Raw genomic sequence first — 15,294 nt, forward strand, 5'->3', positions numbered from 1 at the left:
TAAATCTAATGACATATTCTTAAAGTGTATGTAGCAGGGAGGAAAAGCCGACGGTCAATTGAAAATGTTGACCTTTCATATTGAAGATATGGATTTTTTCCCAAAAGACCTAATTTTTTTTGGTGTTTTGGGGAAAAAATCCATATCTTCAATACGAAAGGTCAAAATTTTCAATTGATTGTCGGCTTTTCATCCCACCTACATACACTTTAAGTATAAATCATCAGATTTATAAAGTTTACTTCAAGTACTGTTAAATATCAAAAATATCAATTTTAATGATTTGCCATAAAATGTGTATTAAATTGCGAATTTCAAAAATCAAAATTATTTGATATCAGAATGACATTCTTCGTATTCAGAATGCATTCGATATGTCTGATGTGCTCTATTGTCCCAAAATAAATACTGTCCAAACGTTCATACCCCAGCCCTTAAACCATTTGGCGATTTTTCCAAAGACACCTGGACATATTATGGACTATAGTTTCTTCATGTCTGCACTTAAACTGATTTTTAATATTTCGTTATTATAATCTGTGGATGGAACACACACATGTCACCACAGGTTAAGCATTCTATCTTATTGATTATCGTGATCTTATTTATTGCGTGCAAAGTGCATTATCATCTATCGAGAAGATATTGAATGAATGCTCAACACTTGGCGAATTCTTGTCTTTTCAGCAACTATAGGCTTATTACTGATACAGGCGGCTATACAAACATGTATTATTGTAAGACCAATCTATTGTAATGTATTTGTGTCTGCCTTCCGGTTCAAAAACACTCATTTGCATTGTTTGTACACGGAATTATACGGTATATAAGTTGATCGTTATGAAAAGTTTAATATTACTGGAATTCTGGTTTTTTTCTCTTCTATAATGTGGTTCTTGATTGTGTATCAAATTTTGTATGAAATAACTTGACAAAGATCGTTCTATCAAAAGAATTTATTGTTACTCTTTTATATCTAAACATGTCAAGAATCTGACCACGAGTGTTAATGTTTTGACTTTGAGGACAATGCAAGCTATTTGATTTGCACAAAAAATAAGACAACATTTTGCACGGACCGGGGATCGAACCCGGGCCTCCCGCGTGGCAGGCGAGAATTCTACCACTGAACCATCCGTGCTTCGCTACATTTGTGCCTCTTATCGTCAATAATATAATTATAATTTACAAAGTTCAATAGACTTTAGACAACCATTTCAGACTTTTTTGACCAGTTCTTTATTTACCAATTGACGAAGAGCTAGATCATTTTACGATAAAATGAATGGATTTTAATATACCCACGTATTTACGCAGTTTTATTCGGCTTTTCCGGTTTGTAGTCCATCAATACCAATTATTGCACATTGTAAACTTCAGCTTATGATCAATGACTCATCAGAACATGCAAGGCATCTTTCGTATTGAAGATATAGGCCTACATTTTTTCCCTAAAGGACATTCCTCGTATTCAGAATGCAATTTGATGTGTCTGATCTGCTCTCATATCGCACAAAAAATAGTGTGCAAACATTGCTATCCTATTCCTTAAATACGTCCGTCCTGTGAGTTTTTGTTTTAACGCCCTCTGTCAAATATAGTGATCACTTCCTCATTTATATGACGAGGGCCCTATATTATTTATCAGATTATTCTCAGCTAAAGTGTTTTAACTTACAAGTTCTCAGTAGTTCCCAATGCATCTTCCGTAGAACTTCTACTTCTACGTTGATACTCAGCATAATCCTCCAGAGGATGTAGAGCCAAGGAAATAAGAATGCTCTAGTGCGGTGCCAAAGTTGCGGTGCATATTATACAGGGTGCACGTAAAAAAGTCTGGTCCTTTAAATGTGTGCTGCAACTGCTCCCTTGAAGGCCTCAGCTGTTGGCAGGGCGAGGACATCTCCGGGGAGGTTGTTCCACCAGTTGACGGTGCGTGGGAAAAATGAGTATCTGTACAGTTGGATGCGAGATTGAATGGCTTGGTACTTGAGAGGGTGATAGGACCTGGTAGAATGCTTGGATTCTAATCGCTCCTGTACCGGTGACTATGATATCTCCCGTAGATAGCATTAATTCCAATCTCCAGTGTACAATGAAGTGAATGTGCTATACCGTCCGTAGATAATTCCAATCACTCACGTGCAGTGACTGTGCTATATCTACCGTAGATAGCATTACCTTGATAGCATTAATTATAATCACCCATATATGCAGTGAATGTGTATTACCAGTAGATAGCATTAATTCTAATCACCCATTTACAGTACAAAAATTATAGTTAGTAATGATTAGGAAAATCTAAATCGCGTTCTCATTTTCATTAAAAAGTTCATTCTTAATTGATCCGAACCTCATGCAGGCAGTGGGAAGCATTACAGTCGATGGGTGGGGGCATATGGAAAGGTTTTTCATATGGTTGTAAATTCAATGAACTATGACTTTGCTAAATAGCGCTTACAAATTGATATGTTTGGGCCGGTTTAACTTGGACTATTGTGTGCGAAAATGGTCAAAGTTCCGAATATTTTAGCCAGAAAAGAAGGTGGGTGTTGTTATTCACCAAGCCAGTGCGCCTGAAGCGGGCAAAATTGTGCAATTTCCAGCTTCCGCCACCTATGAGACATCAGGGGACCTGAGGCCGAGAGCCTTTGTCAGGGGCGTAGCCAGCTTTTTTGGTCGGGGGGGGGGGCAAAATAAAATTTCGGGGGCACAGACGAAAAAATTACAGTTGCATCATAGAGACAAAAGGCTTTATTGGGATGATGTGCGCGCGTAGTGCGCAAAAATTTGGTATTTTACACTATTTTTGCCCATTATCAGGATAGAACGGGCTTTATTTTTACAATGTGCGCGCGTGGCGAGCAAAAATTTTGTATTTTCGGGCTGAATTTTTGTAGAAAAGGGGTTAATTGCCCCGATTTTCTTTTCCTTTGCCCTCCTGTTTTTCTCTTTTATTTTTTTTGGCAGAGGGGCACTTTTTTCTTTCATTTTTTGTCAGGGGGCACTGCTTAAATCTCAGCCCATTTGCTGTTAGATTCTCCAGATTAGGTGCTTTTGAAGTCGGATGTCCGTACGATGGTAGGTCCCCATATCCTAAATCAAAGAAGAATTATATTAGGTGGCTTGGAAAAAGCAAGAGTGAGCATGAAAACGCTAACGTAAAATTATTTGCAAAACAAGTCAATTTTTACTGATTAAATAAGTGGGTATATTAAAATCCATCCATATTATCTCAGCGTCCCCCCATCCAATAACATGATTTTTGTCGACTACGTGATTCTTTTCTACCTGCCCACTTCTTTTCAGTATTCTTCGAGCCGCGTTCCAATTTTCCTCCCAGTCTCCCCTATGTAAGACAGATCACAGTTCAAACAGGGAGTCTTGTAAACAGCCTGGGTCAAGTTGTTGGGATCACGCTTGTCTTTTGGGTGGACCAGTTCTCTACGGAACGTGTTGTGTGGCTTCATTACGGTTGAGACATTATATTTCTTCATCACTCTTGACACCCTTACTGTTACGCCTTTCACATAAAATGTGTGAGAGTTGATATCAACTCTCACACATTTTTGATGAGTTTCTAGAACTGGGTTCAAGAAAATCCCCTGATGGAAAATCAACTGGCAACACCAAGACCTACGCTGGAGATACATCTGGCGTCGGTTGCCAGTAGGAATCACTCATCATCAAGTGTTGACAAAGGCAACAGTGTTGCTGAAACGTACACAAAGTATAAGTGCAATTTCTGGATCAGATATCAAGAACTTTGGTTAATGAGTTTACTCTACCCATCCTGATGAATGAAACCATGTTTGACTAAGATCGTTTTATCAAAAGAATTTATTGTTACTATTTTATTTTTAAACATGTCAAGAATCTGTCCACGAGTGTTAATGTTGTTACATTTTTTAAGACAATTAGAAGCAAGCTATTTGATTTGTACAAAAAAATGAAACACAAAATAATTGCACGGACCGGGAATCGAACCGGGCCTCCCGCGTGGCAGGCGAGAATTCTACCACTGAACCATCCGTGCTTCGATACATTCGTGCCTCTTATCTTCAATAATATAATTATATTTTACAAAGTTCAATAAAGTAGACTTTAGACGACCAGTTCAATGATAAGACTTTTTGACCAGTTTGTTTACCATGTTTACTAATTGGCAAAGAGCTTGATCATTTTACGATAATATGGATGGATTTTAATATACCCACTTTCAGTAAAAAATGGACCTGTTTTGCAAATCATTTTACGTTAGCGTTTTCACGCTCACTCTTGCTTTTGCCAAGCCACCTAATATAATTCTTCTTTTTGCCGATGATTTAGGATATGTGGACATACCAGCGTACGGACATCCGACTTCAAAAGCACCTAATCTGGAGAATCTAACAGCAAATGGGCTGAGATTTACGCAGTTTTATTCGGCTTTTCCAGTTTGTAGTCCATCAAGGTAAGTTGATACCAATTATTGCACATTATAAACTTCAGCTAATAACCAAGGACTAAGCAGAACATGCAAGGCATCATTATGATCGTCCACATTCCACTTGAGAAGCAAACATAGTGCAGTCATGGTGCAGTGTCGTCCACGGCATATTCACCGTGACCTTTCCAGCCATAAACCCGCTTATTGAAGATTAAACCGATATATGTAGTACTAAACCATTATATAGTAAACTATTGTCCAATGCAAATTTATTACCACCTGAAAATATTGATCCAATGAGCGACCGAATTGTCCGCTACGGACGACTAATCCAATCGATAATGACGCTATTGACATGTACGAGCGGAGCTCCACTGACCGAGTTTTGGGGTATTTTTCACTGGTTTGCAGCTGTTTGCTGTCATTTACTCATCAAGGCGGACCACCGTTATTATAAGGACTATGCCAATTATTTAAAGATTGACATGTAGAGAATAAGCCATAATTGATTGACAGAAAGTATTAAATTTGTACCTATGACGGTTTTATGACACCAATCTTACAAATACGACCAAAAAAATGGCTGCCCGGTGAAGCAAAATGTGCATTGGAATAACACGGCGAGTTTGGATAGATGGTAGGATTTCTTGTTAATAAAAATGTATGTTCCCCGTTATTAAAGCTTGTACCGGGTTGAAGATTCAGATATTTGACAAAGAATAAGTAATTGAAACATAGAGCTACAACACAGCGCACAGTGACATCGCCCCGATATCTTCATAGTAGAAATCGCCATGGTAGGTTGAATCCACAGCCACCTATGACCATTTAATTCGGACCTTATGAGATGCATATTATTAGCGAAGTGACTTGACTAAGGCTACTGTATAGACGGGGTAATTGATTTCTCGCTCTGTGAGCAAGCTTGTATACGACATTGCGGTCAATGGTTATACTCTCTCCACTTGAGTGGGTGCCGCTATAGCCTGCTGCGCGCTGTAGTCCATATAGGACCAACGCAATATAAAATTGAGAGTTTTGGTCAAATTTTGACTTCAAAGCGCACGGCCAATTTTCAAAGCGCACGCTAACGACTATAATATCTGTTCAACACGTATTTTCAAGTGTATGAGACCACATCTGGTTTCTTGAGAAAAATTCATTTACGGGAGATATTCATCATTTTGTAACCCAGTATCCGAAGATTTTCGTCTGATATCAAAATCGTGCATAGCAATTCACGTGTATGGATCCCGTGTATTCATTTTAATGTCTCTGCTGCACCAAATAATTATTAACCAGGCGATGTCGGTGTGCAGCGCTACCAGTAGGGTTCAATTGCCTATTGCGAGTGCCCCTGTGTTGTGTGCATACATGTAGTTAACAATAACTGCATGATGATTGTTTGAAATAGGACAAATGCTCTCGACCTCAGGTCCCCTGAAACCTCATAGGTGGCGGAAGCGGGAAATTGCACAATTTCGCCCGCTTCGCGCGCACTGGCTTGGTGAATACCAACATCCACCTTCTTTTTTGGCCAAAATATTCTGAACTTTGACCATTTTCGCGCACAATAGTCCCAGTTAAACCGGCCCAAACATAATTATCAACCATATGAAAAAAAAACCTCGACTGTAAGAAGTAAGAACGCGATTTAGATTTTCCAAATCATTACTAACTATATATTTTTTGTACTGTACTTTTCCTTTTTCTCAAAAAGAGCGTCTCTTCTGACCGGCCGTCAACCGCCACGGACCGGGGTCTATCCAGGAGTCTTCAGACCAGGATCATCCGGAGGACTTGCCCTTAACGAAACAACAATTGCCGAAATGCTCAAACCCCTTAACTACAGCACGGCTATCATAGGCAAGTGGCACCTCGGAGTCGGCAAAAATCAGATGTATATGCCAACCAACCAAGGATTTGACTTTTATTATGGTATACCTTATTCACACGACATGTGTCCTTGTTTAAAATGCTTCTATCCAAACGATCCGTGTTTTTATACCTGTTCCGAAGGCTTTGTTTCATGTCCGTTATTTAAAGACACCACGATAATTGAACAACCAGCAGACTTTATAACTTTAGCTTCAAAATTTTCGCAAGAACCGCGGACGTGGATTAAAAAACAGGCCACGATAAAGAAGCCGTTTTTCTTTTACTATGCATTTCACCACACGCATAACCCAATGTTTGCGGGCCAGAGATTTAAGAACACGACACAAAGAGGAGCTTACGGAGATATGCTTGCTGAGATGGATTGGTTGATTGGACAGGTGTTGGACGAAATAAAAGAGCAAGGAATCGAACAGGAGACCTTCGTTTTCTTTACATCTGATAACGGGTAAGAAAGCGCGCAGACATCTGAATAACTTTGACTACTGCAGAGGGTGCCACTGGTCATGCTGTGTATAACAATATCTTATTTGAAAGTAAAGGAAGATGGCCTGATTTTTTAAATTGTGTTTTGTATCTTACATTGGGGCCTGTCACCAAAGCAATATAATTCCAAAGATGGATATAAGTGAAATAAGCGTCATGGGTATTATAAAGAAGCAAATGCTTGTATGGCTTGTTTCACAATGGTACATAGAATAGTAAAAAGCATCAAAACAAAACATAACTCGGGCCTAAACTTTTACTGGGGTTAGAAACATAATATAAATGAGCTTCTGTTGACAGTGGCGTAACTTTGGGCCAGGGTGCCCGGGCGAAAGAAGACCAAGTGCCCCTGACCAAGGATGTGCATAGTCCGACGTGTATGACAGTGGCGTAGCTAGGGGTTGTGGCACCCAGGGCTAAGGATACATAACGGCACCCCTCCCCAATTCTTGATACATGTCATGATATGCAATTCTTGGAGCGGAGCGCGCGAAAATTTGCACAAATAGGACCAAACATGCATTAATTTTGGTTATAATGAAGTTGAATATCAGGCCCCATGTCACTTCGAAAAACGCGGTAAAATGAGCGAAAGGCGCTCAAAAACGCTAAAATCGCCAAAGATCACTTCAAAATCTGGCAGATAAGCTTAAAATCTTGAAAATGGTGGAATAAGAGGATAGATTCTGATAGATTCTGCAAATAATGCTGCGATTTACCGCGTTTTCCGAAGTGACAAGGGGGCTGTTACTTGCCGATGATTTTACATGCAGAAACTCACACAGGTGATTAAACCATTGGGCTATTCCAGTTGAAATCCATACACCCCCTATGGAAGAAATACCCTTAATCTTCCACACAGAGAGTGTGAATTTCAAATGAAGTTACCTGAACAGCTCGTGCTTGAGATGCGCGAGTGAATTTCCACGTCAAATCACCTGGCAGGCAGGGTGGAAGTTATTTGTTATTATCTCCAAGCCCAAAAGTAATATGCTATTTACGAACCTAAATATCAAAACGAGAAAGATTTTTTTTTTTTCGCAAAGGAAAAAACACATGTGAATTTTTCATTCTCCATTGAAATGTGTACAAAAGTGAAAAGTTGAAGCCCAAAATTGGCACTTTCCTTAATTTTCAGTGCTTTGAAATTCATGGGAGTAAAAATTTGGACAATTTCGAACATATTATCCCCCCAAAAAAACCCCACCCACCATGCCCCCCCCATCATTTGGGCAATTTTGGGCATCATGACCTCCATCTAGGGGTGTATGCATGTCAAATGGAATAGCCCAAACGTGTGGCAGTCAAATTTCATACTGTATCAGGTATCAGCTATACACACGAGTATGTACAGTACACAACCTGTGGAGCAAAAGAAGAAAAAAGCGCTTGAAATTCCGGAAAAAATCATTTAAAGTTTGAATCTCCCATTGAACCCTGTGGTAAAGCCTCATGTTGGAACTCAAATTGAGCAATATTCTGACTGCCTTGGAATTGCAAGGGTTGTAAGTATGTGCAATTTCAAACATTTAATTTTTGGACCCCCCCCACACACACACACCGAACCTGAATTTTTTCCCCTTCAAAAAATTAGGTGTAAGGTGAGTGATTGAGGCCCCATGTCACTTCGGAAAACGCGGTAAAATGAGCGAAATCGCTCAAAAACGCTAAAATCGCCAAAGATCACTTCAAAATCTGGCAGATAAGCTTAAAATCTTGAAAATGGTGGAAAAAGAGGATAGATTCTGATAGATTCTGCAAATAATGCTGCGATTTACCGCGTTTTCCGAAGTGACATGGGGCTAATCGGTCTTAAATTGATCTTTCAAATGATTTTGTGTTGAAATGCGCGCGATCAGAGTCTGGAGTATATAGTTGCTATCTAAGAATATACGTCTAGCCCTCTTCTTTTGTTCCATTATCTATTGTATTTCTTTTGTTCAAAGTCTGGTCAACTGTCGATTATATCAAGTAATGTGGACAGGTCAAGATAATCTGGACAGGTCAAGATAATCTTGGTCAGGTCAAGATAATCTTGGTCAGGTCAATACATTTTGAACAAGAGAAGTACATGTTCATATTTAGAAACACTGGCCACATTATTTGACTTTTTGGACATTAAAATGCATCAAAGTTTAATATATTTTACACGATCAGCATAAATTATTATTGAATGACAGCAAGAACACCTTTATTGAATAATGCAAATTAGTTTGAATTATGTCTTAAAGCCTGTATAATTAGGACGAGGATGTCAATCTACCTTTGTCCCCCTCTCCCAACTAACGCAGATTCCGACAAAGTAGGTAACAAAACAAGAGCCATGAGGTCTTACAAATTAAGTTCAACCAAGGATATTTTGCACCTAAAATGCAGTACATTACAGGCCACAAGCATAGATGAACTCCTGGATGGGGCAGCTTTAATTAGCATGAGGCCGCATTGATATGTAAATAGCGTATTGTTATTTAAATTTGCGCCCAGACGTATTGAGGGCGACAGTCATGTTATCCAGACGGAGAATGGCTGCATATGCCGGGCATGTCAATTTGCTGAGTGAAGGCTGATAATCACCTTTCTGTATAGGTAATAAGCTAGTATATTTCGTGTACCAGTTGGTTATAACAAAAATTAGTATCATATTAAATATATTAAATGTATAAACTTTGAAATTTACATGAATTTGAAGAGCAGAGCTTCGAAATGTAGCTAAGTCAGGTGATGTGAAATTCTGCTGCGTGACCCCCTCTGCGTGGTAGAATTATATTCATAAAACATTGAATTTAACAGATATCATGGGTAGCCAACCACGATTTATCAGCATTTAAAATATATGTTAATTAACAAAGATAAATAATAAAGAGTACAAATGGCAATTAACTAGTAAACAAGCCTGAAATCTTAAAATGTTGCCACGTGATTTCCCGAGCACATGATATGTTAACATGTGACCACTATTCAGATTTACCGTAAATATTTGGAGTATGCTTGCACATCATGCACATACACTGTGCATTTCTTTACTTCCGTATAAAATCAATAATTCATGCTGGGAGCCAAGTAACATTGTCTGCTCAGAGCAGAGTGGTATTTTATTTTACTTGAGAGCATAATAGAAATACATAAAGACGAATAAGGCGCCATGATGGAAGGTCAGGTCGGGTATCAAAGGTTATTATAACTTAAATACTACTTGTATTTCCCACCTTGCCTCTGTCACATATTTCCTTCATATTATTGACAGCAAGTCCTAATTTTGACTTTGCTATTGCAAAATGTCATTTCATATCAAATTAGTAGACTTTCTTTGAAAAACATATCACTGGTGCCTGATGGGAATACCCGTCCGCCATTTCATTAAACTGGATCGTTTTCGCCTGTTTTGTGCCCAGATGTATTGGGGCGCGCTATACTCTCATTGAACAGGCAAAGTTCGCAAAACTAACAACGTTGTTATTTGCCAAACTCAATTAACATGATCCAAGGGGTCGAACATGAATTATTCATAACGAGCTATAACGGATCGATAACTGGCCTCACTTTCTAGCTAGTAAACCAGCTGAATTTTTCATAGATTTTGCGTTGCTAATAGAACAACCGTGAATTTAGTGTCACCCCCTTGCCACAAGACTAGATGTAGAAAAACTACAACAATCTGCGGCCTAACCCCAACCAAAAAAGGTCGAGGAAGGTACCCAGGAATATGCGTTGATTTGGTTCAGGACATTTGTTCTATAAGTATATTAAAGATAAATATAAATTCTATGGTGTTAAATGAGTTACCGCCATGTGTAGGTAAAACACACCCACTTTGACCTTTGAACTATTTACATATTCATTATTAATATTACGAATATGTATAATCGAGTAGAACATGACCACAAGTGAATTGAATAGAGTCTCCGGTTAAAATCAATGCTGTATTGATTTGATTAAATCACTTTCAATTGACACTAGATAAGACTCGTAGACTCAAACGCAGGACACACGGGAAGAATATTATACTGTCTCGGTGTGTTTTTATTTTTGGAAAACCCTAAACTTACACAAGATAATCATATCAGCTTTTCCAGTTTGTCTTTTGGAAAATGAATAAACCATAACAGCAAATTCGTTTATTTTGGCTCACCGTATATGTAAGATAAACGGTTCAAAACAGACCATTACCATAGATAATCGATGTCTTGTTGAGGTATGGTTCGCATGTTAGTCGCTCGGAAGGCTCGACCCTTCGGGGTCTCGCCTTCCGAGCGACTAACATGCTCACCATACCTCAACAAGACACCGATTATCTATGGTAATGGTCTGTTTCTCACCCTTTATCTACTACAAAAGGCAGGTCCTACTCGTCGGACTATGTGTGCATGGTGCAGAGCTAATCAATTTTGGTATTGAAAGCCATAGACCTACTGAATAACTTCATGTTAATTAAAAATGTTTTCATCTTCTCCAATGTCTTTACTTCTGAAGATTCGTCACTAGCTGTAGTGACGTAGCTAGGGATTGTGGCGCCCGGAGGAAAGAATTAACAATACGAGTGGTGCGGGCGCGCAGAAATGTGCATAGAAATTTGGTATAGCCTAAGCTTAATTTTGGTCTTTCAAATGACATTTTATCTGCAATGTGCGCGAAATTTTGTGTTGAAGGGGGCACCCAAATGAAGAGTATGTTTCTATGCATGGTGGGTAAAGGTTTTCACTTTACATAGAAAGCGATTTCATAATATCAAGGGTGACTTCAAGCAAGGCACAGGACTCCTTAAATGCGGTAAGGGAACCACGTATGAAGGCGGCCAGAGGGTACCGGCTATTGCATACTGGCCCGGTCACATCACACCAGGGTAGAATACTGAGTTAGTTAGAACACTGGATCTACTACCTACAATTGCCAAGATTACGGGGGCAAAGTTGCCGAGTGTACAGTTAGATGGAGTGGATATGTCGCCTGTATTGTTTCAAAATGGTCAGGTAAGCAAGGTGGATAGTTGTCTTCCTATTCCTCCTTAGCCACTGACTTCCCCTTGTACCGGTGAATGTGCTATCTACCATAGATAATGTAAATTGAAATCCCCTTTGTACCAGTGAATGTTATACAGTTAATGTGCCATCTACTGTAGATAGCATGAATCATAAACCCCTTGTACCAGTGAATATAGGCTATTTGTCCACATCTTTCTTAAGTGATGAGACACATTTTGCATTTTTGTTTCTTTGTCCAGAGCCTTCGTGATAATTTATTCTATTATCCGACCATTACTGCCAAAACCACTGGTCTCTACTCCGTACGCTACAAGCAATTCAAGGCTCACTTCTACACGGCAGGGGACAATAACTCCGGGATTGACAACCACGATCCTGACTGCGGCCCGTATGCCCTCCAAAAGTATCATCAACCACCTCTTGTGTACGATGTAGATGTAGACGCTTCTGAGCAGTACCAGCTAAATCAGGCGCAGTATGCTGATATGTTTACTAAGCTTAAGCAGATAAAAGATGATTATGATACTAAAATGACGTGGGCAGAGAGTGAAGTTTTAAAGCCTCAAATGGTGGAATTGGAGCCATGTTGTAACCCTGGTTGTACACCGCTACCCCACTGCTGTTCATGTACAGGGACGATGACACCAGATTTGTATTTTCAATGTTTATAGCATTTTTATTATGAGAAAACCCGTATCAACAAATCACAAAATCACAAAAAACGAAAACAAAACAAACAAACAGACACAAAACAAACAACAGCAGACAACAAATTTACCAGTTTTTGAGGACAGCGTTATGAATTTTATTGTTTCACTTTTGACGACAATGTATTTCTATGGTTTTTTATGTTATATTATTAACATCAATAGAGTTATAGGCCTAGTTAGTCATGCTTTTTACGGTGGACCATAAACAACATAATTAGGACTACAACCGAATGATATTTTCCAATAAAATCAAATATGCAAATAAGTTACTTAATATGCGTATTCCATGACGACACAAGGATGAGCAATACTTGCCGCCAATATATATCATAAGTTACATTTAAATTGACCGTTTTCAGTTACGAAAAGTTACCTTTTCGTTTGAGTAAAAATAGTGTTTCTATTTTTCAACATATGTTACGAACGTACTACCGAACTTATGCGGGTTTCATACTGTCATGTCGCTTACCGCTAAGCGGCGCGACGCACGCGGATTGCCGACAAAAGGACACAATCAAAGCTTGTCATTTGCTGATATATCATGCCGCTTGCCACAGCGGCAAGCGGTAGGAAAACGACAGGGGCATAACGGAGGAACTTGGTGATATAATGAACTGTTATCGCAGTTAAAAAGAAACCAATAAAATTTATTCAGAGTAAACAAGTATACGTGCAAGTAATAGTCAATACTTGTACATAACGCGCTGCCAATCTTTGCTACAAGTACAAAGTGACAGGTAGCTAATCGTGCTAATGGATTCCTGTTGTACTGATTAGAATCATTTCACTAAAAGCAGACTAGAAATAATTAGGCTATATTGAACACTGTTGAAACAAAACACAAGGACCATAAAATTGTATTCCAAATCACACAGCATATTATAATTGTATATTCAACTAGTATAGGTTGGCTGAATCCTTGATGACAAAAATATTCAATGATGTTTTAAAGCGTATATTTGCATGTTTTCATTAACAAAGCATGGGTATCAGAACTTATAATAGCAAGTTGCTGTGTTCGTTTCTTGCTGCTATTGCTGTTGCTGCGCTGTTATTGTTGCTCCAGTTGTTGCCAATTTATTGTTTTTGTTTGGTTTGTTCTATTTTTGTTTTTTGTTTGTTTTGTTGTTTTTATTATTGTTGTTGTTGTTGTTTTGGCTTTGATGTATTTCTTGGAAACGGCTAGCGGCTAGAGACAAACCTGATCAGTGACATCAAACTCGATGACGTCACCGAAGTCGGAAAAGTCCTGTCCCCGTTTATAACACATTTTAAACAGTTATATTTTGGGTTTTGGTTTAGGTAAAAACGTTTTAATAACATTAAATGTCGGGCTACATAAAGGTTAAGAGGACGCTTTAAAACGTTTTTGTCCAAATATTTTGTTAACACATAAATAACATTATGTTAGAATACTAAAGTATTTGCAGTAGGTTATCAGCAAATGATTTTGAATGTTATGAAAACATTTTATACCCTTTATATGCCCTTTATATACGAGTATATATAAAAAACAGGGAAAATCTGTTCCAACTGACCAGCAGGGAACCAAAGGATGGATCCAAAAAGATACAACAGTGTCACACTAGCAATGGATAAAATTAAAAACAGGGAAAATATGACACAACATCCAATGGGGGAGTAACACAAAATATATAAACAGAGTTAAAAACCCGACGTTTCGAAAAGACAAAACTTTCAAGGAGTAAAAACGGAGACCTGCTCTCAATATAGTGGAGACCAGCTCTCATATTATTATATATATATATTCTGGCCACCTTATCTAACCTTTTGCAAATGATGTCCAAACCGTTTTGTGTATGCTGGGCTACGTTTCAGCTTCTTTTGATTTGAGTGACGGATGGTAAATGTGTTCAGAATTGATTTTAATGTTGCTACTTGCTAGCAAAAAACATACAGGGTGTGCAGCTTGTAATTTCCCATTTTTACATTCAATTATAATATCAGCCTGTAAAAGTAAAACCGTAGATAGCTTTTCGCATGAATTTTAATAGCTCATCTCATTCTAGTGTATGTGCTATCTACTGTAGATAGCATTATATCTATTCACTCATACGCCAGATAATGTGCTATCTACCGTAGATAGCATTATATCTATTCACTCATACGCCAGATAATGTGCTATCTATCGTAGATAACATTATATCTATTCACTCATACGCCAGATAATGTGCTATCTACCGTAGATAGCATTATATCTATTCACTCATACGCCAGATAATGTGCTATCTATCGTAGATAGCATTATTTCTATTCACTCATATGCCAGTTAATGTGCTATCTATCTATCTACCGTAGATAACATTATATCAATTCGCTCATATGCCAGTTAATGTGCTATCTACCGTTGATAGCATTATATCTATTCGCTCATATGCCAGTAATGTGCTATCTATCTATCTACCGTAGATAGCATTATATCAATTCGCTCATATGCCAGTTACAGTGCTATCTACCGTTGATAGCATTATATCTATTCGCTCATATGCCAGTTAATGTGCTATCTACCATAGATAGCATTATATCTATTCGCTGATATGCCAGTTAATGTGCTATCTACCGTAGATAACATTATTTCTATTCGCTCATATGCCAGTTAATGTGCTATCTACCGTTGATAGCATTATATCTATTCGCTCATATGCCAGTTAATGTGCTATCTACCATAGATAGCATTATATCTATTCGCTGATATGCCAATTAATGTGCTATCTACCGTAGATAGCATTATATCTATTCGCTCATATGCCAGTGCTATCTACCGTAGATAGCA

At 38.4% G+C, this 15,294-nt stretch overlaps 1 protein-coding gene and 2 non-coding genes across 3 annotated transcripts; 1 reads left to right on the top strand and 2 right to left on the bottom strand.

Annotated features, from left to right (window-relative positions):
- Nucleotides 1-1,070: 1,070 nt before the first annotated feature.
- Nucleotides 1,071-1,141, bottom strand: Trnag-gcc (transfer RNA glycine (anticodon GCC)). The gene has a single exon. It is a non-coding gene; the product is annotated as a tRNA-Gly (tRNA).
- A 2,825-nt stretch (nt 1,142-3,966) lies between these two features.
- Nucleotides 3,967-4,036, bottom strand: Trnag-gcc (transfer RNA glycine (anticodon GCC)). The gene has a single exon. It is a non-coding gene; the product is annotated as a tRNA-Gly (tRNA).
- A 193-nt stretch (nt 4,037-4,229) lies between these two features.
- LOC140157718 (arylsulfatase A-like) lies at nt 4,230-12,461 on the top strand. The gene is given in 4 exon segments (XM_072180961.1): nt 4,230-4,453; nt 6,150-6,773; nt 11,520-11,778; nt 12,030-12,461. Coding segments are annotated over 4 exon segments (1,539 nt in total).
- Nucleotides 12,462-15,294: the final 2,833 nt, after the last annotated feature.

Source organism: Amphiura filiformis, chromosome 7, assembly GCF_039555335.1.
Source record: "Amphiura filiformis chromosome 7, Afil_fr2py, whole genome shotgun sequence".
NCBI lineage: Eukaryota > Metazoa > Echinodermata > Ophiuroidea > Amphilepidida > Amphiuridae > Amphiura > Amphiura filiformis.